Source organism: Equus caballus, chromosome 16 (genome assembly GCF_041296265.1).
Source record: "Equus caballus isolate H_3958 breed thoroughbred chromosome 16, TB-T2T, whole genome shotgun sequence".
Lineage (NCBI taxonomy): Eukaryota > Metazoa > Chordata > Mammalia > Perissodactyla > Equidae > Equus > Equus caballus.
In genome coordinates, this window is record NC_091699.1 from 49,226,662 (window position 1) to 49,252,634 (window position 25,973).

General features: G+C 36.9%; 1 protein-coding gene across 8 annotated transcripts in view; it reads right to left on the reverse strand.

Annotated features, from left to right (window-relative positions):
• Positions 1-25,973, reverse strand: part of IHO1 (interactor of HORMAD1 1) — a 39,070-nt gene that overhangs the window by 10,427 nt on the left and 2,670 nt on the right. For all 8 annotated transcript variants that reach the window (XM_001494366.7, XM_023620440.2, XM_070237619.1 and 5 more), the window contains 5 exons: positions 13,616-13,686; positions 10,877-11,051; positions 9,494-9,657; positions 1,052-1,100; positions 755-842 (listed from right to left, as the gene is read on the reverse strand). In XM_001494366.7, coding sequence (XP_001494416.2) covers positions 755-842; positions 1,052-1,100; positions 9,494-9,657; positions 10,877-11,051; positions 13,616-13,671 — 532 coding nt within the window. In that variant the 5' untranslated portion in view covers positions 13,672-13,686. The remainder of the gene's footprint in view (positions 1-754; positions 843-1,051; positions 1,101-9,493; positions 9,658-10,876; positions 11,052-13,615; positions 13,687-25,973) is intronic.

Sequence of the window (25,973 nt, forward strand, 5' to 3'; positions counted from 1 at the left end):
CCATCCTATGACATTTGAATAAGTTTACTTCAATTTGTTTAAAATAAAAAATAAACACACAGACAAATGCAAACAAGTAAAGATGCAGTCAACTTCTTGCTGTTTAGCTGAGAAGCTGTTGGCTCTAGAAGGATGTCCACCTAAGGAGATCTTTGTATTGGCTCTCTTCTGTTTAGTAAGAGCCAGAACCATGGTTTCATCTAAATGTAAATCACTAATCGGCAGAGGAGGGGACTTTACAAACCACAAACTGTAATTGAAATGAGAAAGATGCTATGAATCACTACAAAACAGCTCTCATTGAAACCAAGGCAGCAAGAATAGTAGGTGACTAGAGTATTTCTAACTCCTAAGGGAGTAGTGTCTTTATTTTTAAGTCCTAAGGGAGCAGTGTGTTTATAGACAGTACAGCCAGCAATTCATCTGGGACTCAAGGATGCTACTGATTCACTTCAGGCAGTGAGATGAGAAATCTGGCAGAGCTACCTGCCCTGAAGCAGTGGGGTTACTGGGTGGAGGATTAGCGCTTCACAAAAGGCATCCAGGGACCGGGGGCATTCCCACACAGAAGTGGATCCCACCACCCAGTTCAGCATGCTCCATATCTCTTCAAGGCTAGCCTTATGTACCCATCTTCTCATCTGAAATGCTGTATGGAACCTCACCACTGGCAGAAACCTGACTAGGGTCAGAAAGTTCACGTTCACTGCTCGCCAGTGCCCTCTGCTGATAACCTCAAACACAAGACACTCACATGTCTTGGCCACAGTCTCCAAAGAATCCAAAATGGACTGGCTTCTTGAACTGAGATGTTCCTCAGACTTTTCCACAGATGTCTGCAACTAAGAAACCCAAAATTAAGAAAGAATGCACGGACTGCTGCCTTATTTTACTAACTTGGAGAACTGTCATTTAATAATAAAAAGAGTAGTTAAAATATTGCTATACCACATGAACTAAAGTCAATACAATGTAATTATTAAACTTCTTAATATGTTGTTCTTAAAATCTAGCACAATGTTCTAACTCCTTGATATGTAGCTATACTTACCCTGTAAATGCTTTCTCTGGTATGGGAAATGAAGTTGTACAGAGCTTCACTAGAATAGGAGAGAAAAAAGAAAATAAATCTTTGTGAAATATTGAAAGAATATGTAATAGAATTGATTCCATGAACATGGCACACCTCCACCTAGTGTAGCATCAAAACAGTCCTTGATCAGAGTTGGAGACTTAACTCTGAGAAACGTTCACTAAGGTTGGGGGAAAAAAAGAACATAGACTTTTCATGACTATTTCCAAGGCAAACCACTTTTTTCTTTAAGTTCATTCTCTCTATATTTTAAATGAGGTTAAATTTTAGCAACTCAGTGGTTGCTATAGTAGAACAGACCAGCTTTCATTTTATGGCAACATTGGCTTCAGAAGATAGTGACTTCCTTCTGGTAGTGCAAAATTCCCGGACACATCTTAGTCTAATGACTATTATTTTGATTATAAGAATGAGGCAGTATAGAGACAATTCTGGGAGCAATATTAATTTCTAATGAAAAATAAACTATCGGGGCTGGCTCAGTGGCCAAGTGGTTAGGTTTGTGCGCATCGCTTCAGCGGCCCAGGGGTTCACAGATTTGGATCCTGGGGGCAGACATGGCACCACTCATCAGGCCATGCTGAGGCGGCATCCCACATGCCACAACTAGAAGGACCCACAACTAAAAATATACAACAATGTACAGGGGTGCTTTGGGGAGAAAAAGGAAAAATAAAATCTTTAAAAAAAAAAAAAGAAAAAGAAACTATCATAATTGTTCCTCAAATAAATATCTCACTTTTGAAAAGATTCAGACATGGATTGTCATTAAAAATTTTTACAGGGGCCAGCCTGGTGGCGCAGCGGTTAAGTGAGCACGTTCCACTTCGGCAGCCTGGGGTTCGCTGGTTCAGATCCCAGGTTGCAGACATGGCACCGCTTGGCAAGCCATGCTGTGGTAGGCATCCCACATATAAAGTGGAGGAAGATGGGCACAGATGTTAGCTCTGGGCCAGTCTTCCTCAGCAAAAAGAGGAGGATTGGCAGCAGATGTTAGCCCAGGGCTAATCTTCCTCAAAAAAAAATTTTTACAGATTTTCTTTCTTTAATCTATACAGTACAAATGCAAATATCAATTTTTGAACTTCAATAGGACAACTCTTCACCCCAAGTCTTTCAGATGCTCCACCAGACTTACTTTAAAAGGAGAATTCAATAGAACCATTTGGGAACCTACAAACCATATGCTTTTCATGAAAGAGATTGGGACCTTTCCTGAAAACAAAAATAGCAAAAATGAAAAAAAGTTAATGAATTCAGGATGTTAAGAACAGAATGCTATTAAATTATAAAAGCAGAGAATAAGAAAGGGTACCTAGAAATTAAAAATAGCAGATTAAGCAATTAAGTAGAATGGTTAGAAGATACAGTTAAGTGGGGGCGACTCCGTGGCCGAGTGGTTAAGTTCGCACACTCTGCTTCGGTGGCCCAGGGTTTCCCTGGTTCAGATCCTGGGCGTGGACATGGCACTGCTCATCAGGCCATGCTGAGGCAGTGTCCCACGTGCCACAACTAGAAGGACCCACAACTAAAATATAAACTCTGTACTGGGGGGATTTGGGGAGAAAAAGCAAAAAACCCAAAAGATTGGCAACAGTTGTTAGTTCAGATGCCAAACTTTAAAAAAAAAAAAAAAAACCAGAAGATACAGTTAAGGAAATATGATAAAAAATAGAACAAAAGATAATAGATGGAAAATAGATAAATAGTAAAAAAAAAAAGTATATATATAGAGGATCAATGCAGGAGATCCAACACATACTCAAAACTGGAGATCCAGAAAGGAGGAAGAGTGAAAATAGAGAAGAGATTTTTAAAGATACAAGAAAAGAAAAATTCCCAGAACTGAAAGACATAAATTTATAGGTTAAAAGCAAATAGCCAACGCCCAGGAATTAATGACATGCCACATCAACACACACTACAGTAAAATTTCTAAACTCTATAGATAATGAGAAGATCCTAAAAACTTCCACAAAGAAAAAAGCAAGTGAAATACACAGGATCAGGAATCAGAATGACACCAGACCTCTTAAATGCAACATAGAAAGCAATAAGGCAATGGCACAATGCTTTAGAAATTTTGAGGAAAAAATAATTTCCAATCTAGAATTCTACATCCAGCCTAATTTGCAATCAAGTGTAAGGAGAAAATAAAGAGTTTCAGGGGCAGGTCCGGTGGCACAGTCATAACGTTGGAGCACTCAGCTTTGGTGGCCCAGAGTTCCCTGGTTCGCATCCCGGGTGCTGACATATGCATCGCTTATCAAACCATGCTGTGGCAGGCGTCCCACGTATAAAGTAGAGGCAGATGGGCATGGATGTTAGCTCAGGGCCAATCTTCCTCAGCAAAAAGAGGATTGGTGGTGGATGTTATCTCAGGGCTAATTTTCCTCAAAAAAACCCAAAACAAACCAACCAACAAAAGAATTTCAGATACACAAAGTTTGAAAAAATTGTTTAGATGCCATGCATCTATTGTTTGGAAGTTTCTGGAATATATGCTCCACCAAATCCAAGGAGTAAACCAAGAAAGAAGAGGACACAGGATCTAAGTAACAGAGGATCCAACACAGGAGAGAGGAGGTAGGAAAGCCCAGGACAACAGTAAAGGGAGGATTCAGGATGACAGCTGTACCAAGTTCAGATTGGAATTAGGAAGGATGCCTCTGAGAAGAAAATGACACTGAAAGAATTTCTGATGTGTTTCAACCTGTAACAAGGAACTTTTTCAGTTTTCTGCAGGATTTGGGAATGGACTGTGATTCCTACATAGAAAACTAAGCAAAAAAGAAAACAAAGCAATTTTTAACCTTAGGAAAATGTAATTAGTATACACAATTTTTCTAGGCTATTTATAATGGTTACAAAGTAACAAGGATGTAAAGATTGAAAGCTGATTTAACTAAAAATGTTCACAAAGCTATATTGGGATGATGGAAGATGAGAAGTTTATGATGTTTGGCTTAGGGAGGAGGTAGAGAAGTAAATTCTTACTATAGGGTAGAAAGTCATTCTCTGAAAAAATTAAGAAACGACAATATAAGCCATTTAACATATGCCATAAGGTAGATGGAAGTAAGTGCCAGTATAGCTAAAAGGGTTGCAAGTTAGCTGCAAAAAGGAAAAAGGAATCAAGACAGGCCTGCTGTTTTTCACTGTAATCCTAATTGTATTTTTAAAACACTATGTACACGTAACAACTTGATTGAAAAAAATACATGAAATTTAAAAAGACAATTTTAAAGATGTCTAAAGTCTAATAATACTACCAAAGTACTGCTCACAAAAGCCTCTACTACATTACACACCACCAGTTAGGAATGATTCTTTATTCTCATAACCTCATTCCCTTATTAGCATATTTGGGCACCAATATTCTCAACATTAAATTATATTATACAAATTGAATACCTTTTGTATATAATGTTATATTAAACTTGTTATATATAACTGATAGCTCCCGTTATGTTAACTATTTATTAATCCTCAATTCCACCTTGTCTGAATTGAAACGTCAAATTCTGACTTACCCAAAAGCCTTAAAAGATGTTTAATAGACAGAGTAAAAACATTAAACACTTGATAATTGAAACTTTTATAAAAAGCTACCATACATTTGGATGCCATTTTTATTATTCCTTACCAAAATAAAACAAAATAAGATGCTTAAAAATAGGGACTTCTCGAGGCAGCCCAGTAGTGCAGTGGTTAAGTGCACATGTTCCACTTGGGTGGCCCAGGGTTCGCCGGTATGGATTCCGGGTATGGACCTACGCACAGCTTGTCAAGCCATGCTGTGGTAGGCGTTCCACATAAAATACAGGAAGATGGGCATGGATGTTAGCTCAGGGCCAGTCTTCCTCAGCAAAAAGAGGAGGATTGGTGGCAGATGTTAGCTCAGGGCTAATCTTCCTCAAAAGAAAAAAAAGGGATTTCTCATCCACCCAGACATTATGTACAAGTCCACAGAGTCAATTATGCCCTAATCTCTTCTCTAGAAAAAGTCAGTTGGGAAATTCTGTTCATCTGTATTAAAAAATATATATATATTTTTAAGAAAAGAATTTCTGGGGCTGGCCCCGTGGCCGAGTGATTAAGTTCTCGCGCTCCGCTGCAGGCGGCCCAGTGTTTCATTGGTTCGAATCCTGGGCGAGGACATGGCACTGCTCATCAAACCACGCTGAGGCAGCGTCCCACATGCCACAACTAGAAGGACCCACAACGAAGAATATACAACTATGTACTGGGGGGCTTTGGGGAGAAAAAGGAAAAAAATAAAATCTTAAAAAAAAAAGAAAAAGAAAAGAAGTTCTGTATTGCCCTGTGTTGATGAATTATTTTGCTTTGAAAATCCATTTATTTATTCAACAGCTATTTATTGAGCCCACTTTTGTGACAAGTCCTTGATTACAAGCTTTGGCAATATGGAGTGAAAAAAATTCAAATCCCTACCAGTAGGAAGCTTACATTCTAGCTGGCGTGGGGTCTTTTAAATTTAAAAAAATTATTTTCTTTATCCATTCATCCGCTGATGGACATTTAGTTTACTTCCATGTCTTGGCTATTGTAAACAATGCTGCAGTAAACAATGAGAGTGCAGATATCTCTTCGAGATCCAGATTTCAATTCCTTTGGATATGTATTTAGAAGTGGGATTCTTGGATCATATGGTACTTCTATTTTTAATTTTTTGTGGAACCTCCATACTACTTTCCATAGTGGCTGCACCGATTTACATCCCCGCAAAACAGTGCCCAAGTTCCCTTTTCTCCACATCCTTGCTAACACTTGTTATCCTGACAGGTATGAAGTGATATCTCATTGTAGCTTTGATTTGCACTTTCCTGATGATTAGTAATGTTGAGTACTTTTCATAAAGCTGTTGGCCATTTGTATGTCTTCTTTGGAGAAATGTCTATTCAGTTCCCTTGCCCATCTTTTAATCAGGCTATTTGGTTTTTTTGCTATTGAGCTGTAGGAGATCCTTTTATATTTTAGATATTAACCCTTTATCAGATATAGGGTTTGTAAGTGTTTTCTTCTATTCCATAGGTTGCCTTTTCATTTTGTTGATTGTTTCCTTTGCTGTGCAGAAACTTTTTACTTTGATGTAATCCCACTTGTCTATTTTTGCTTTTATTGTCTGTGCTTTTGGTGTCATATCCAAGAAATCATTGCCAAGGCCCATGTCAAGAAGCTTTTTCCCATGCTTTCTTCTAGGAGTTCTATGGTTTCAAATCTTACGTTTAAGTCTTTAATCCACTTTGAGTTGATTTTTGTGTATGGTATAAGATAAGGATCCTTTTTCATTTTTTCTTTGCATATGGATTCAGTTTTCCCAACACCATTTGTTGAAAAGATTATTCTTTCCCCATTGTGTATTCTTGGCACTCTCTTGTACTGTATTAAATATTTAAAACATAATCTCCAGAAAGATGCATATAATAGAGTACAATGCAACCATTAGAAACGATTTTGTGCATGAAATAGAAACAAAACCATTAAATATTATTAAATTCAAAAAGCAGATTGCAATATAGTCCATAGGAAACAATCCCATTTTTATTTTTAAAAATACACAAAAATAGAGCAGTTATATAAAACAGTGTTAGCGGTAGTTCACAGAGTAAGCTGATTCAGAGGCAGACAAGAATCTGACAGACCCAAGATCTCTGCCCAAAATTCCCACTCAGTTTAGATGTGTTCCCTTGGATGGAGTCCTTCTTGACACCCCCAGTCAGAGCTGGGAGTCGTCCTCAGAGCTCCCAAGGCATTTGGATGCAATCTCTACTACAGCATTTACAACTTTGTACTTAGAGTGGAAAGTCTAGAGTCTTTATTTTAGGCTGTTCTGCATTTGATCCTCTTTTCTGTTTGAGGAGTTCCTTAGGTTAGGGATTTGGGGGAAAAGCAGAGTTTATTTCCTCCTCTAGAGGCCGAGAGTGCCAGGGGCTTGCTTTCTTAGCCTCTCCTGAACCCTAGGCTTTCCCCTCACACATGCCTTGCCAGACTGGGAGTCAAGAGAAAAAGACTGTGAGCTCTCTCTCTCTGGTGGCGGTGGCTAGAGTAGTAGGAAGATGGAGTTCCAGGGGACTGGGAAAAGTGTTCAGGACTACACTGGCTAAGGGGGTAGTAGACAGCAGAATCTGCACTGGACTAATTTTGAGATTTGGCTTGGGGAGTTGTCCATGGCAGGTAGCCCTTGGCAATTGGCAGAATTGTAGCAGAAACTTAAAGTGGCCTCATTTTCTTCCTTGGAAATCAGAATCCTAATTTTTCTTTTTCCCTGGATGTACTGCCACCCAGATAGATGATATTCCTAGATTCCCTTGCTAGGTGTGGTCATGTGAGTAAATTTTAGCCAGTGTGAAATGTAAGCAGAAGTGTTGCATGCAACTCCCAAGAAGAGTCCTAAAGAGACGGGAAGATACTGTTCTTTCTTCCTTCATTGATCAGCTGTCTGGAACTCAGATGTAACAGCTGGAACTCCAGCAGCCATCAAACACTGTGAGGACAGGGGTGTGGTCACACTTCAGGGATGGCAGACCAGAGCATCAGAAGGAGCCAGATTCTTAAGGACCATGGAGCCACCATTCCAGCCCTGGACCACACACTTCAGAATGATTTTTGCATCAAAAAAACCAAACATCTGGGGCCGGGCTGGTGGCAAAGTGATTGGGTTTGCACACTCCACTTTGGCAGCCCAAGATTCACAGGTTTTGATCACAGGCACGGACCTACACACTGCTCATCAACCCATGCTGTTGCAGTGTCCCACATACAAAATAGAGGAAGACTGGTATAGATGTTAGCTCAGGATGTTGAGCAACTTTTCATGTATTTATTTGCTATCTATATGTTTTCTTTGATGAAGTATCTATTAAAATATTTTCCCATTTTTTATTGAGTTGCTTGTTTTTTACTTTTGAGTTTTAAAAGTTCTTTATATATTCTGGATATGAGTCCTTTGTTGAAAATGTAGCTTACAAATATTTTTTCCCAGTCTGAAGCTTGTGTTTTCATTCTCGTATCAGTGTCTGTTGCAGAGCAAACATCTTCCTCTGTGTTACTAGGAAGCTGGTCGTTAAGTAGGAGAGAATGAAGTATAGATGGAGAGAGAAGCACAAGAAAGAGATAGTTTCTGATTTCTTTTCATTCTCTGTCCTTCCCAGATTGGTTAAGAGAGTTAATATATCCTCCTTTTCATCAAAGCTAGTTTAGGGTGGGTTTCTATTTGCTACCAAAAGAGTCATAACAAATACAATCTGAATGATAAAGGATTCTTTTTGAGATTTCTTAACCTCACATGCTACTTCTATAAGTTTGGGAAAATACACACTTTCAAAACTATTGTGTAAATCAATGTTTTACGGGTTTGTGGCATCTCTTATGTTTAAATTCTGTACCATGCCTTATCAATTTCCTGCTTCCAAATTTACAGTAGTATTCTTTCTTTCCCTCACTTTAAAATTTCTCACTCCTTCTCATCACATTTCTGACAAGCACTTATTGACAGAAAACAGGAATCTAAAGTCTTGTGTTTCATTTTTGCCAGAATTTATAAAATTATGATTTCCTGACTATCATATAAGTCAATATCTTAAGTTTGAGTTTTTTTTAACTGGAGATAGAGTCTTCATAGTCCTCACAATTTGTTCTCTCTATATAAATACAACATATTTCTTGCCATATTGTAAACAATTAACAGAAACTCATTTCACTACCAAAAAGAGAAGGAAATGAAATAGAAAAAGGGAAGGAAGGAAGGGAGAAAGGAAGAAAAGGGACTTAATGTTTCAAAAAAAATTTTTTTTAGCTGCAGAAATGTTGATCAAACAAAATACAATCCAAACTCCCAGAGAACAAAAAAATTAAGACTGATCTAAAGCACAAGAGGATGAGGGCAATCTGTTCATCTGTAGTACCCTACCATAGCTATGCTGATCAAGCCATGCTGTGGCAGCATCCCACATACAAAACAGAAGGAGCTTAGTACAGATGTTAGCTCAGCGTCAATCTTCCTCACACACAAAAAAAGGAGAGAATTCATGTGCTATATTCCTGATCCTAAAACAAATAATGTTACCTAATTTCCTAATTCTGATGATCTGAAAAGAAAACAAATTAAATTAAAGGGCAGAATTTTAGGCAGAATAAACATAACACTACTTGAATATTGCATTTCTCTAAGTCCTTCAGCTTACTTTTCAGAGGAGCCAAAACTGTGGCAGCCATATTCAAATCTGCCACAAGTCACATTGACAAGAAAGCAAATAAAGAGTACTTATTAGATGAGCTGTAAAGTCAAATGCTAAAATTGAATTGACTATTGACATTCCATTTTCTGTTTCCCTCAGAAAAGATGAGCTGTCTCATCCTCTCGAAAGGTTTGCATACCTGTCACATCTGTCTTTTGCCCTTTTCTTTTTCTCCTCAAACTGTTCCAAGAGGCCTTTCGATTTTCCAACTGACAAAGGAAGAGGAAATAAGCCTCCATCTTTTTTATCTCCTCCAAATAGTTGAGGTTTTGTCTGGTACTTTGTGAAAACACTAGGTTCACTCTGTCAAGTGAAAAAAAATTACAGCATTTCATACATAAAAATATTTATAGCATTCACTATTTTCTATACAATGCAGAGTCACATTTAAGTGCAAATTATACTAAAAAACAACATAGCATGTAGTATTTCCTTTTTATTTCATATACACCAGAAAGCTATACTAAATAAAGCAATTCTTTTTATTAATATAGTTTCTGCCTTACCAGCACAGGGATATTTAAAATGTCAGCTAAAATGGTTTAAAATCAATTGCATAAATTGAGAGGCAACAAAACAGAGAATTATTTATGTTATCTCTGAGATGATGTGTTAAAGTTTTCATATTAACAAGTTTAACTCAAATTGCTGTTGCTCAGCTGCTGGTAAACTAGAAGTGTTCATAAGTTTGACATGAACTGGACAGTGGGCATGCTGGCACATAGTAAGCCATTTCCTGCATCCTGAGGCAAAACTTACTCTGAAACATTCAGGGAGTAAATTTAATCCTTCATATCACTGGGTACCAATTATTGTACTGAAATGCTTATCTTAGAGCACAGTCTAATAACTTAAAACACTGACCTAACCTTAATCATTAAGTCTCTATTTCATGTAAGTTTGTATATAAATTTAAATCTAGTTCCAGACCAAAATAAGTAAATATATAAAAGTATTTCTGACTCACAAAAGAAGACAGGCTGGCCTCAAAAAATCAAGAGACTCTGAGACTCTGTTCCTCATTCTGGCCCTTATTCGTTAACTTAGGCCTCAGAATACTCATCTCCTTCTTCAAGGAGATAATATAGCATAGTAAACTAAAATCCACAAAGCACTTGAAGTTTCTTAGAAAAGAAAGTCCATCTAAAATAAAATTTATATTACTTTATTTCTATTTTTCTAAAGTTCTTTTTTTCTTATGAAATTTTCAGACACAACAGTATGACTAGTCTTAGAAAATATCATGCAATATTTGGCTCTCCCTAGTAGTGGTCAATGTACTGGCACTATTCTATATAGCTTTAGTAATAGAAGAAACTGCAAATATAAATATTTTTTCCATTTCAGACTACTACATCAAATGAGTCACAAATCAGTTTAGGAGAGTACAAATCCATTTAGGAGACTAATCTGTAGAGATGTACGATTCCAAAATATAATCCAACAGAATGATTCTTCCTTAAAGCTTATCTTCATAATGACTGTGAAATGTGTGCAGAGAAATTCTGGAAATCAGACTCACCTCCAGAGAATTCTGTTGTGACTGTTTGGGACGTCTCAAGTGGGCACCAAAGTCCAAGGGTGCTGACAGGGTCTCTGAACTTTCTGGACAGAACTGGGATCCAAAGAGGAACTGGGAATCACTGAGACTGGAGTGATCAGTCTGGTTACTATTCCAGTTAGATGACTTAGTATTCCTGAAATTAAGCAAGAAAATAAAAATGTATCAAGTGAACAAACATCCTGAAAAAATGAAATTATAATTTACAACTATTCATTTCAGAATATTCCGGGCAGACTGCTAGCTTGTTCTGACCTCCTGGTCCCCTGCATACTGCCACTATTACCTATAAAGAAACACAAGAAAATTTTGAATGCCAGACATTTTGATTACAACAACCTGGAAACAATCAGATGGAAATTCAAACATTAAGGACCAACACCATTATTCCTTGTACAACAGCACTGTGGGCTATACCACCGTTTTGGAGATGAAAGTTCATTAAATCTTTAGGGATTAAGAGAACTATCTTTTCACAAGTCAAATCTGTTCATCACCAAGAGAAGGAATAGGATAAAAAAATATATAGTATTTGCATATAACTGATGCAGTAAACAGAAGCAATAAGTTGGATTTACATATAACCAAGTGAATAAGTCTCAAAAATGTAATTTTGAGTGCAGGAAAAAAGTAAAAATTGAATGAGCTCTATCACACATCATTTATGTAAACTTTTAAACCTATATCATACACACCAAACAAGTATGTAACAGTGTATAGAAGGTGAATTGGAAGAACACACTTTAACTCTCCTAGAGTGTGCCTATAAGGAAGGAAGGGAGCAAGATTGGAGGGAGAGAAGGAGCCATAATACAACAAACACAAGATAGACCTAGTTATGGACTGAATGTCCTCCCAAAATTCATATGTTAAAGCCCTAATCTCTAATGTGATGGTATTTGGAAATGGGTCCTTCGAGAGGTAATTAGGGTTAGATGAAGTCATGAGGGTGGGGCCCTCCTGATGGGATTAGTATCCTTATACGAAGAGATACCAGAGACTTCACCCTCCTTTTCTCTTTCTCTCTCCATCATGTGAGGACACAGTGAGAAGGCAGTTGTCTGGAAACCAGAAAGGGAGCCCTCACCAGAAACCGATCACGCTGGCATATGGTTCTAGGACTTCCAATCTCCAGAACTGTGAGAAAATAAACTTCTGTTGTTTAAGCCGTCTAGGTTATGGTACTTTGTTATGGCAGCTCAAGCAGACTCATAGAACCCTCATCCAGACTAAAGAATATAATCAACTCAGATTTGGGCACAGAAGGATCCATTAAAAATTGTTTTTGAAACAAGGGAACAAGATTTTGTTCCCTTTTACAGTTTTAGTGTCTTATCTTTGTTTGCTTTTAAAACTTCCCACTTCGGACTTCAACTTGCTTCCCATGGATATCTGTGCCAGTCTTTAAGCCTCACATATGAAGAGGATAGTGTTGTTGATACTGACAGAATCACACTTGAACAGTGTACTAAGCCTACTACAGAGACAGCACATAAGTGGGCAGACAAGTAAAACACAGTCTTCAAGTTTTTACTTGAAAGAAATGTCAGTAACAATTTGTGTTACTTAATGTTGTTGTGTAACCTGAGAAAACATGCTTTTCATTAAAACACACACACACAAATCATTCTTTTTCCAAATACTAAATTTAAATTTAATTAGATAGCATATAAGCACATATTCTAAGCCAAAGGAACCATCATATATTAATATAAGACAAGAAGAAACTCTAATAGTTCAGCACAGGGAAGAACAATTATTTTGACCATTTTCTAAGATTAGCTAAGGTAATGTGCAATACGGGTTGCACAATCACTGCTCAAAATTACTAAATAGTTCTCTGTGACTCCCCTCTTAGGTCAAAGAGAATAATTAGCTGAGCTTGGAAAAAAAATAACAGCTCTGTGAGCCTACAGAAATCATGTATGATTTACGTCTTAAAGGTATGATCTGGAATTAAACAAAGATAGATTTTCCCTACTCCGTATCAACTGTAAGCATGTTTTTTCTTTTCGAGAAATAAAAAGAACAATGTTCTAAGTCTTTGCTGAATTAATAACTGCCTTCAGGAAGGTTTTAGGAAGAAAAGAAACTATTCAATGACAAAAACATACCAAAAGCAATTAGAAATCCCTTAAATATATACTACTACTGGGACACACCCACCAACTTAGCAATGGCAGGCCTACTGCGTGGCTGGTGAACACCAATGTAAGTACCTTGGTGAAGTAGTAGAGGGGGCAATATCTCAATGAGCCTTGTCAACAGATGGACAGGCTCCTAACTCCACATTGCCTACAAACTGTAATATACAACTGAACACATATCTGAACATTGTCTTGATTTTGCTCCTTGCTGTTTCAATAGCAACCACTCCAACTGAGGGGAGAGTTTCTAGATGTCGAACCATGTCTAACTCTCACAGGCCTCATAGTCCCTAGGCCCAGTGCTCACACAGAGTCATTGCTCAGTTACCATACATAGTTGAATTGACATTGCTTTTATAGTCAGAAAATAGGCAAAAGGAAAAAGACAAGTATGGAAGGGTGCAGCAGTGACAGGCAAGGTGAAGAGAAGAGGAAGAAGCTATATGGGGTAACTTTATTACTATAAACTAATAGGAAAGGAAGCTTCTCTCTATGAAATCAATATAATTATAAAATCTTCTTAAGTATCAGAATATAAAACCAGATAACTTACCCAGAGCCTGAGGGAATACTGAGCATCTCTTTGATATTCCAGACATTAAAATTCATTTCTTACTATTGTCTCTATTAAAAAGAAGAGAGGAACATCAATTCAAAGGGTTAATATACTATTTTTGTCCCCAAAATTACTTTACTGGTGACTATGATATGTAGATGAGGACATTTCAGCAGTTATAGTCCCATGCAATTGGTAAAAATTACCATTACCTAATATGCCAGAAACAGGTATTTTCTGCTGTTAAATTACATACAAATTCCCCTCTTTCTTAATACCAGGGAAAGCCCAGTCACCTTTGAAACAGTAAATTTGCCTTCCATCCTCTCTGTCTTGTTCTTTTCTTTGCCATCCTGCTAATAATCTGCTTTTAGGAAAAGACCAACAAATCCCATCTTTCATTGTCCTATACAATGAATGACTTAATCTATGACCTCTCCCAAGAAGACTAGTTCTTCCCAGACCATGGGATATTGGAATGCTAAAAGAGCTGTGGAATTCGGGCAGTAAAGAAGCTAAATGAAGAGTATTTGAGCAAGTGACTTCTGACACCTCTTATAAGCAGTTGTACCTGCTTATAATATATCCTGCTCACTGCCAACCCATCACAGTTCACACCAGTTCATTATGATGATCATATAGCCTGGATTTTATGAAACAAGTCCAATTTCTAAATTTTGTCTCCCTGATCTCACAGAACATTCATATTTATCAGATTATATAATACTATTGAGGGCATCAGAAAATGATTCCCACACATATGGTGGATATACTTGATCAAATATCAAATACTACCCCAACATAAATCTAAATAAAAGGAAACCGAAGTTCTGAACAAATACTGACATTTTAGTATACTTTTTATATAATTTAACCTTATTTAGAGAAATCTGTTATATTGAAGTTGTCTAATTTTCTGGAAAAATAGATGCATTTGAGTGTTTATACCCACTCGTTTGGCAAGAATGTTAAGTACAGACCATAGGATCAAGGGGCTAAAGGCGCTACCATTTGTACAACCCCTACTATGTGCCAGGCACAGTGCTAAACATGTTGCAGGATACAAGCTTAATGATTTTGTGAGGCAAGTCTTGTTATCCCCATTTAGAAGTTTGTGAAGACTCATATGGGCTAAATAATTAGTTCAAGCTCTCTCCAATAATTAGAGGTAAGTAGGTTCCATGCTAGATCAGTCCAGTACCAAAGTCCATGCTGTTTCAAGCACACCATGCTCTTGTTTCTCAACACTGGTTCTGTGTTAGGTACTTTCTAGAACCAAGGAGCTCTGTATCTCTCCCTTTATGAGCAACAAGGTAATGACTTGAAAGGGGATGGCTTTAGAGGAACCAGATCAAGGTTCAGATCCTGATTCTTGTATTTATAAACTGTGTGAACTTGGATACATTTGTTAACTTCCTTGAATCTCAGTTTCCTCATTAAATGAAGATAACACCTACCTTTAAGGGTAGGGTCAGGGATTCAAGATCATGAATAGTCTGTGCCTGGATATGGATACTGGCACTTACTAGATGCTTCTTAATTACTTTCTGAGAGACTATGGCTTAACCATTTTCAAACAAATCCATGGTCTCCTAGGGCTTTCCACATTCATCTACTCTCTGTTCAAAGGACTCTCATTTGTAACACATTAAGTCTCTCACATTCACCCTAGCTGAGAATAAAGTTGGTGCAGGGTTGGGGCTAAATACCACAGTTAATTACTTTGTTTCAATTCTACTGAACACAGTTTATATAATTTTTTCTTTGTAGACTATCTTCAAAGAACTTCAATGTAATATTACTTTCCCGTGATGCAAATAAATTAGTAAAATACCACATTGAGATGAAAACTGAAGAAAATTCATTTTAAAAACTGGCGATATTATCTAGATGGGTTCACAGGTGAATTCTATCAAACATTTAAGGAAGAAATTATACCAGTTCTCTACAATCTCTTCCAAAAGACAGAAGCAGAGGGAATACTTCTAACTCATTCTATGAGGCCAGCATTACCCTAATACCAAAACCAGACAAAGACACTACAAAAAAAGGAAACCATAGACCAATATCTCTGATGAACATAGATGCAAAGTCCTCAAAAAAATATTAGAAAATTGAATCCAGTAATATATAGAAATAATTATACACAACAAGCAAATGGGATTTATTCTAGGCATGCAAGGCTAGTTCAACATTTGAAAATCAATTAATGTAGTCCATCACATCAACAGACCAAAGAAGAAAATCATATGATCATATCAATAGATACCAAAAAAGCACTTGATAAACTCCAATACCCATTCATGATAAAAACTCTAAGCAAAGTAGGAAATAGAGGGAAACTTCCTCAACTTCATAGAAAACATCTACAAAAACCCCAAAAACTATCATACTTAATGGTGAGAAACTACAAGCTTTCCCACTAAGATCAGGAACAAAGCAAGAATGTCCCCTCTCCTCTCACCACAACATCATACTGGAGGTCCTAGCTAATGAAATAAAACAAGAAAAGGAAATAAAAGATACACAGATTAGAAAAGAAGAAATAAAAGTATCTTTGTTCACAGATGACATGTCTATGTAGAAAATATGAAAAAATTGATAAGCTCCTGGAACTAATAAGTGATTATGACAACATTGCAGGATAAAGATTAATATACAAAAGTCAATCTCTTTCCTACACACCAGCAATAAACACACAGAATTTGAAACTAAAAACACAGTATTAGGGCTGGCCCTGTGGCATGGTGGTTAAGTTCAGTGCACTCCACTTTGGTGGCCTGGATTTGGTTCCCAGGTGTGGACCTACACCACTCAGTGGTGGCCATGCTGTGGCAGCAACCCACATAAAAATAGGGGAAGATGGCATGGATGTCAGCTCAGGGCAAATCTTCCTCAGAAAAAACAAACAAATAAACCAAAAAAACACCATACCATTTACATTAACAAACCCCTCAAAAAAGAAATACTTAAGTATAAACCTAAGAAAATATGTATGGGATCTGTATGAAGAAAACTGTAAAATTTTGATGAAAGATATCAAAGAAGAACTAAATAAATGGAGAGATATTCATGTTCATGGATAGGAAGACTCAATATTGTAAAAATGTCAGTTCTTTCCAACTTGATCTATAGATTCAATTCAATCTCAATAAAAATTCCAGTAAGTTATTTTGTGGATATCGACAAACTGATTCTAAAGTTTATATGGAGAGGCAAAAGATACAGAAAAGCCAATACAATATTGAATGAGAACAACAAAGTCAGAGGACTGACACTACCCAGCTTCAAGACTTATTATAAAGCTACACAAATCAAACCAGTGTGGTACTGGCAAAAGAATAGACTAATAGATCAATGGAACAGAATAGAGTGCCCAGAAATAGGCTCACTCAAATACAGTCAACTAATCTTTGACAAAGGAGTAGAGTCAATAATAAGGAGAAAAGATAATCTTTTCAACAAATATGCCGGAATAAATGGACATCCACATGCAAAAAAATGAATCTAGATACAGACCTTACAGCTTTCATAAATATTAACTCAAAACGGATCATAGACCTAAACGTAAAATGCAAAGCTATAAAAACTCTTAGAAAATAATATAGGAGAGGGCTGGCCCCATGGCCGAGTGGTTAAGTTTGCACGCTCCACTGCAGGCAGCCCAGTGTTTCGTTGGTTCAAATCCTGGGCGCGGACAGGGCACTGTTCATCAAACCACGCTAAGGCAGCATCCCACATGCCACAACTAGAAGGACCCACAATGAAGAATATACAACTATGTACCGGGGGGCTTTGGGGAGAAAAAGGAAAAAAAAAATAAAATCTTAAAAAAAAAAGAAAATAATACAGGAGAAAATGTAGATGACCCTGAGTTTGGCAATGACTTTTTAAATACAATACCAAAGACACAATCCATTAACAAAAGAATTGATAAGCTGGACTTCATTAAAATTAAAAACTTCTGCTCTATGAAAAACACTGTCAAGAAAATGAGATGACAAGGCACAGACTGGGAGAAAATATCTGCAAAAGACATTTGAAAAAGGACTGGTATCCAAAATATATACAGAACTCTTAAAACTCAACAATAAGAAAACACACAACTTGATTAAAAAGCAAGCCAAAGATCTGAACAGACATGTCACCAAAGAAGATATACAGACGGCAAATAAGCATATGAAAAGATGCTCAACATTATATGTCATTAAGGAAATGTAAATTAAAACAACAATGAGATACCCCTATACACCTGTTAGAATAGCCAAAGTCCAGAACACTGACAACACAAATGCTGGTGAGGATGGAGAAACAGGAACTCTCATTCACTGCTGATGGGAATGTTAAATGGTACAGCCACTTTGGTAGATGCTTGGTAGTTTCTTATAAAACTAAACATACCCTTACCATATGTTCTAGCAATCACGCTATTTGATATTTGCCCGAAGGAGATGAAAGCTTACATCCACATAAAAACCTGCACATGGATATTTATAGCAGCTTTATTCATAATTGCCAGAACTTGGAAGCAACCAAGACGTCCTCTTCAGTAGATGAATGATACTGCTTCAGCGGCCCAGGGTTTGCCGGTTTGGGTGCCAGGTACAGACATGGCACTGCTTGGCAAGTCATTCTGTGGCAGGTGTCCCACATATAAAGTAGAGGAAGATGGGCATGGATGTTAGCTCAGGGCCAATCTTCCGCAGCAAAAAGAGGAGGATTGGCAGCAGATGTTAGCTCAAGGCTAATCTTCCTTAAATAAATAAATAAATAAATAAATAAACAAAGTGTGGTACATGCAGGAAATGGAATATCAATAATTCCACTGATAGAAATGAGCTACCAAGCTATGAAAAGACATGGAGGAAACTTAAATGCATTTTACTAAGTGAAAGAAGCCAACCTTTTTCTTTCTTTCTTTCTTTTTTTTTGAGGAAGACTGAATCACGAAGAAACAGAAATCTGAACAGACCAATTACTAATAAGGAGATTGAATCAATAATAAAAAACCTCCCAAGAAAGAAAAGCCCAGGACCAGATGGCTTTACTGGTGAATTCTATGAAACATTTTAAAAAGAATTAATACCAATCCTTCTCAAACTCTTGCAAAAAATAGGAGATAAAGGAATACTTCCAAACTCATTTTATGATGCCAGCATTACTCTGATACAAGAACACTACAAGAAAAGGAAATTAGGCCAATATCAAAACCATCAGGCCAATATCCGTGATGAACATAGATGCAAAAATCTTCAACAAAATATTAGCAAACCAAATTCAACAGTATGCTAAAAGTATCTTACACTATGATCAAGTGGGATTTATTCCAGGGATGCAAGATGGTTCAACATGTGTGAATCAATAAAAGAGATACACAGCATTAACAAAATGAAGGACAAAAATCATATGATCATCTCAATAGATACAGAAAAAGCATTTGACAAAATTCAACATCCATTCATGATAAAAACTCTGAACAAACTAGGTATGTAGGGAATGTACCTCAACACAATAAAGGCCATACAAGACAAGCCCACAGTTAATGTCATACTCAATGGTGACAAGCTGAAGGCTTTTTCTCTAAGATCAGGAATAAGACAAGGATACTCACTCTCACCACTTTTATTCAAAATAGTCCTGGGAGTCCTGGTCAGAGCAAGAAAAAGAAATAAAAGGCAGCCAAATTGGAAAGAAGAAGTAAAACTGTTTCCATTTGCAGATGATATGATATTATATATAGAAAACTCTAAAGACTTCACCAAAAAACTATTAGAATTAATAAGGATTTAGTAAAGTTGCATGATACAAAATCAATATACAAAAATCAGTTGCATTTCTGTACACTAACAAAGAAATAAAGAAAACAATCTCATTTACGATTATATCAAAAAGAATACCGAGGAATAAATTTAAGCAAGGAGGTGAAAGATCTGTACACTGAAAGCTATAAGACATTGATGAAAGAAGACACAAATAAATGGAAAGATATTCCATGCTAATGGATTGGAAGAATTAATATTGTTAAAATGTCCATATGATCTAAGCAATCTACAGATTCAACACAATCTCTATCAAAATTTCAATGTCATTTTTCACAGAAATAGAAAAAACAATACTAAAATTTGAATGGGACTACAAAAGACTCCAAATATCCAAAGCAATCTTGAGAAAGAAGAACAAAGCTGGAGGCATCTTTTTTTTTTTTTTTTTTTGCTTTTTCTCCCCAAATCCCCCCAGTAGATACTTGTATATTTTTTTAGTTGTGGGTCTTTCTAGTTGTGGCATGTGGGATGCCGCTTCAGCATGGCCTGATGAGTGGTGCCATGTCTGCACCCAGGATCCGAACCGGTGAAACCCTGGGTCGCCAAAGCAGAGCGCGAGAACTTAACCACTTGGCCACAGGGCCGGCCCCTATACTTCCTGATTTCAAACTATATTACAAAGCTATAGAAATAAAAACAGTACAATTTTGGCATAAAAACAGACACGCAGATCAGGGGCAAAAATAAGCAAGCGAAACTACATCAAACTGAAATGCTTCTGCATAGCAAAGGAAACCATCAACAAAATGAAAACCAGCCTATGGGATGGAAGAAAATATTTGCAAATCATACATTCGGTAAAGGTTTAATATCTAAAATATATAAAGAACTTATATAACTCAATAGCAAAAAAACAACTGGATTAAAAAAATGGGCTGAGGAACTGAATGCACATTTTTCTGAAGAAGACTCAAATGGCCAACAGGTACATAAAAAAGGTGCTCAAGATCACTAACCATCAGGGAAATGCAAATCAAAACCACAATGAGATATCATCTCACACTTCTCAGGATGGCTAACATCAAAATGACAAAAATATTGGTGATGATGTGGATAAAAGGGAACTCTTGTTCATTCTTGGTGGTAATGCAAATTGGTGCAACCACTATGGAAAACAGCATAGAGGTTCCTCAAAAAATTAAAAATATAACTACCATATGATTCAGCAATCCCACTTCTGGGTATATAGCAAAAGGAAATAAAAATAGGATATCAAAGAGATATCTGCACTCTCATATTCATTGCAGCATTATTCACAATAGCCAAGGTATAGAAACAACCTAAGTGTCTCAATGGATGAATAGATAAAGAAGCTGTGATATACATATGTATATATATACATACATACATACACACACATACAATAATATTCATATATATATTATTCAGCCATGAGAAAGAAGGAAATCCTGCCATTTGTGACAACATGTACGGACCTTGACATTATGCCAAGTGAAATAAGGCAGACAGAGAAAAACAAATACTAAATACTGCATAGTATCACTTATGTGTGGAATCTTAAAAAAAAGGTTAAACTCATAGAAACAGAGAGTAGAAAAGCAGTTGCCAGGGGCTGGAAGGTGGGGGAAATAGGGAGAAGTTCGTAAAAGAGTACAAACTTTCAGCTATAAGACAAATAAGGTCTGAGGATCTAATGTATAACATGGTGAGTATAGTTGGTAACACTGTATTGTATAATCGAAATTTGCTAAGAGAGTAGAACTTAAATGGTTTCACCCAATAAATAAGTAGGTAAATAAATAATATGTGAGTTGATGGGTGTGATAATTAACTACTTGGGGGAATTCTTTCACAACGTATATGCATATCAAATCATTGCAATGTACACTTTATCTTACAATTTTATTTGTCAATTATACCTCAATAAAGCTGGAAAAAAAAAACCCTAGGCAAAAACTTAACAAGATCTCCCCAAAAGCTATGTGAGAAAAACCATAAACCATTCCTGAACAATGAGAAAGATATATCACGTTCTTTGATAGAAGATTCGACATCATAAAGATGTTAAATCTCTCTAGGTTAATTTCTAACTTTGAAATGATTCCAATAAAAATGTCATCAGGTCTTTTTTGCAGGTAGAAAATTGATTATAAAATTTGTTTGGAAAAACAAAAACACGACACCAGCCAGGAAAATCCTGAAATGGAAAAAGAAGAAAGAGGAGGAGAAAAAAAAAAGGGAGGCTAGCCGCACTAGGTGTTAAAACATAAAGCTTCTATAATTTTACTGTTTTATATTGGCACGTGATTAGTCAAACCAGTAGAACAGAATAGGGCAATAGATCTAACTGAAAAGGGAAATATAGTATGTATAAATATAAAGGTAGCATCTCAAATACATTGGGAAGAGATAGACATTTTAAGAAGTAGAGTTGGAGGGCCAGCCCCATGGCCAAGTGGTTAAGTTCACATGCTCCACTTCGGCAGCCCAGGGTATCACCGGTTTGGATCCTGGGTGCAGACCTAGCACTGCTCATCAAGCCATACTGAGGTGGCGTCCCACAGAGCACAACCAGAAGGACCACAACTACAATATACAACTATGTACTGGGGGGTGGGGGGGACTTTGGGGAGAAGAAGAAGAAGAAGAAGAGGAAGAGGAAGAGGAAGAAGAAGAAGAAGAAGAAGAAGAAGAAGAAGAAGAAGAAGAAGAAGAAGAGGAAGAAGAAGAAAAGATTGGCAACAGATGTTAGTTCAGGTGTCAATATTTAGGAAAAAAAAAAAAGTAGAGTTGGGATAACTGAATAGCTATATGAAAAAAGATAAGATTGGATTTAGTCCTTTCACCATACACTAGAAAATATTCCAAATGGATCAGAAATAATATAAAAATGAAACCATAAAAGCCCTGAGGGAAAACACTGGTAAATTCCTCTGTAGACTAGAAGTGAGGAAAACTTTGACTCAAAAATCCAGAAGTGGTTGTGCATACTACCTAAAGCAATCTACAGATTCAACACTATCCCAATCAGAATCCCAATGACATTCTTTACAGAAATTGAACAAAGAATCCTAAAATTCATATGGGGCAACAAAAGACCCCGAGTTGCTAAAGCAATCCTGAGAAAGAGGAACACAGTTGGAGGCATCACAATCCCTGACTTCAAAACATACTACAAAGCTACAGTAATCAAAACAGCATGGTACTGATACAAAAACAGGTGCACAGATCAGTGGAACAGAATTGAAAGCCCAGAAATAAAACCACACATCTATGGACAGCTAATCTTTGACAAAGGAGCTGAGGGCATACAATGGAGAAAAGAAAGTCTTTTCAACAAATGGTGCTGGGAAAACTGCAAAGCCACATGTAAAAGAATGAAAATTGACCATTCTTTTTCACCATTCACTAAAATAAACTCTAAATGGATCAAAGACCTAAATGTAAGATCTGAAACCATAAGGCTTCTAGAGGAAAATGTAGGCAGTACACTCTTTGACATCAGTATTAAAAAGATCTTTCAGACACCATGTCTTCTCAGACAAGGGAAACAATAGAAAGAATAAACAAATGGGACCTCATCAAAAAAGAGCTTCTTCAAGGCAAGGGAAAACAGGATTGAAACAAAAAAACAGCCCACTAATTGGGAAAAAATATTTACAAGCTATTTATCCGACAAAGGGTTAATCTCCATAATATATAAAGAACTCACACAGCTCAACAACAAAAAATCAAACAACCTGATCAAAAAATGGGCAGGGGACATGAACAGACATTTCTCCAAAGAAGACACAAGGATGGCCAATAGACACATGAAAAGATGTTCATCACCACTAATCATCAGGGAAATGCAAATCAAAACTGCACTAAGATATCACCTTACATCTGTTAGAATGGCAAAAATATTCAAAACCAAGAGTGGCAAATGTTGGAGAGGTTGTGGAGAAAAAGGAACCCTCATACACTGTTGGTGGGAATGCAAACTGGTGCAGCCACTATGGAAAACAGTATGGAGATTTCTCAAAAAGTTAAAAATAGAAATACCTTATGATCCAGCCATCCCATTACTGGGTATCTATCCTAAGAACCTGAAATCAGCAATCCCAAGAGTCCCATGCACCCCTATGTTCATCGCAGCATTATTTACAATAGCCAAGATGTGGAACCAACCTAAGTACCCAACAAGTGATGATTGGATAAAGAAGATATAGTATATATATACAATGGAATACTACTCAGCCATAAAAAAAGGACAAAATCGTCCCATTCACAACAACATGGATGGACCTTGAGGGTATTATGTTAAGTGAAATAAGCCAGACAGAGAAAGATGGACTCTGTATGACTCCACTCATAGGTGGAAGTTAACATATAGACAAAGAGAACTGATCGGTGGGCACCAGGGGAAAGGGAGGGGTGGGGGGAGGGCACAAAGGGTGAAGTGGTGTACCTACAACATGACTAACAATAATGTACAACTGAAATTTCACAAGGTTGTAAACTATCATAATCTTAATAAAAAATAAATAAATAATTAATTAAAAAAAAAATCCAGAAGTGGGGCTGGCCCTGTGGCTGAGTAGTTAAGTTCGCATGCTCTGCTTTGGCGGCCCAGGGTTTCACTGGTTTGAATCCTGGGCGCGGACCTAGCACTGCTTGTCAGGCCATGCTGAGGCAGCGTACCATGTACCACAACTAGAAGGATGCACAACTAAAACATATACAACTATGTACCTGGGGGGCTTTGGGGAGAAGAAGGAAAAATTAAATCTTAAAAAAAAAAATCCAGAAGTAATAAAACACTGGCAAATTTGACTACATAAAAATCTTTAAAAAGAAAATTTTGTATCACATAAAAGTCTTATAGAAAATGGTCAATACATATGAGCCAACAGTTCACAACCTCATTCACATTAAAAGAGATGCAAATTGAAATCATAGTGAGACTATTTTCCTTGCTATAAAATTGGTAAAAATCCAAGTATGATGATGTACTCTGTTTCTGAGGCTGTGAGGAAAGAGGCACTTTCATGCACTTCCAATGGGAAGGCCAAATGGTACTCCTCTATGGAGGAGAATTTGGCAGTATGTATGAAATTTACAAAGGTATTTACTATTAATTCAGCAATCCTACTTCTAGGGATCTATCCTAATAATAGTTTGGCAGAAATACAAAATTATATATACACATTGTTCTTCAATGCAACACCATCTATAATAGCAAGACCAGAAACAACCCAATGTCTATGAGTTGGGGAATAGTTGAACAACTATTGTGTACTTTTACACAATGGAGTTCTACGGAGCTGTTAAAAAGAATAAGGAAGGGGCCGAGCCCGTGGCCACCTGGTTAAGCTCGCATGTCCTGCTTCGGCGGCCCAGGATTTCGCCAGTTCAAATCCTGGGTGTAGACATGGCACTGCTCATTAGCCATGCTGAGGTGGCGTCCCACATTACACAACCAGAGGCACTCACAACTAGAATCTACAACTATGCACTGTGGGGCTTGGGGAGAAGAATAAAAAAAAAAAGGAATAAGCAAGATCTCTTTTATATACTCTGGGAGTGACCACCAGGATACATAGGTAAGTAAAAAAAAAAAAAAAAAAGATGAAGAACCATGTGTGTGGTGTGTAATATTTCTTTCAAGAAAAGGCAGGGGAATACGAATATAAATAAATACACACACACACAAATGTGCTTATATTTCTTTAAAAAAGGAAGGAAAGAAAGGAGAGAGAGAGAAAGAGAAGAAAGATAAACCAAAAAACAATAAAAATGGTTACCTCCATTTTTGATTAAAATGGTTACCTCCTACCTCCAGGGGGAGGGTGGGAATAGGGTGGAGAGCCTAGGAATGGAAGCTAGACTTCTAATGTAGCAGTTTTCACAGTTTCAACTCTATAATTATGTAAATATTATTTACATAAAATCACATAATTACAAAAAATTAAGTCAAAATGGGAAAAAAAGAATCAATCCTTACAAAGAAGCAAAATGAAACAAACGAATTGGTGATTGCGCTCCACAGAGAGGGTTTTATTTCCTGTGCCTCGAAATATGACCCCACATCCCTAGTGGAGTGTATGCTAAGAACAAAAGGAGCAGCAAAGGAATCTATATATCAGTAATCACAGAATCTGTGTTTTCAGCAATCATAGTTAGTAAATATATATATATATATAATATGTATTATATTATGTCACAATAAGGTAAATAAATAATTATACTGTCACTGGGAATCAAAATTTTCAGTGTACGAGAAAAGAGATACAAATATAAAATCAACAAAGTTAAGCAAAAACCCTATAATCCTAGGCTTGAAATAAATTGAAAATCATTATTAACTCTTGATGTATTTTTCTCTTTAAAAATGTGTTTCATACCTCTGTCCACTAAAAAGGCCGGGAAATAATGACCAACCCTAGTGCCCAGCTTTCAGTCTTGAAATACCATTCCCCACTAAAACGAACCAGGTCTGGGGCAGGAAACTCGAAAGATGAGTCTGGGACATTTTGTTGTACCAGAGAAGAAGGAAGTTATCAAAGACTACTAGAGCCAAAGACTGGAGA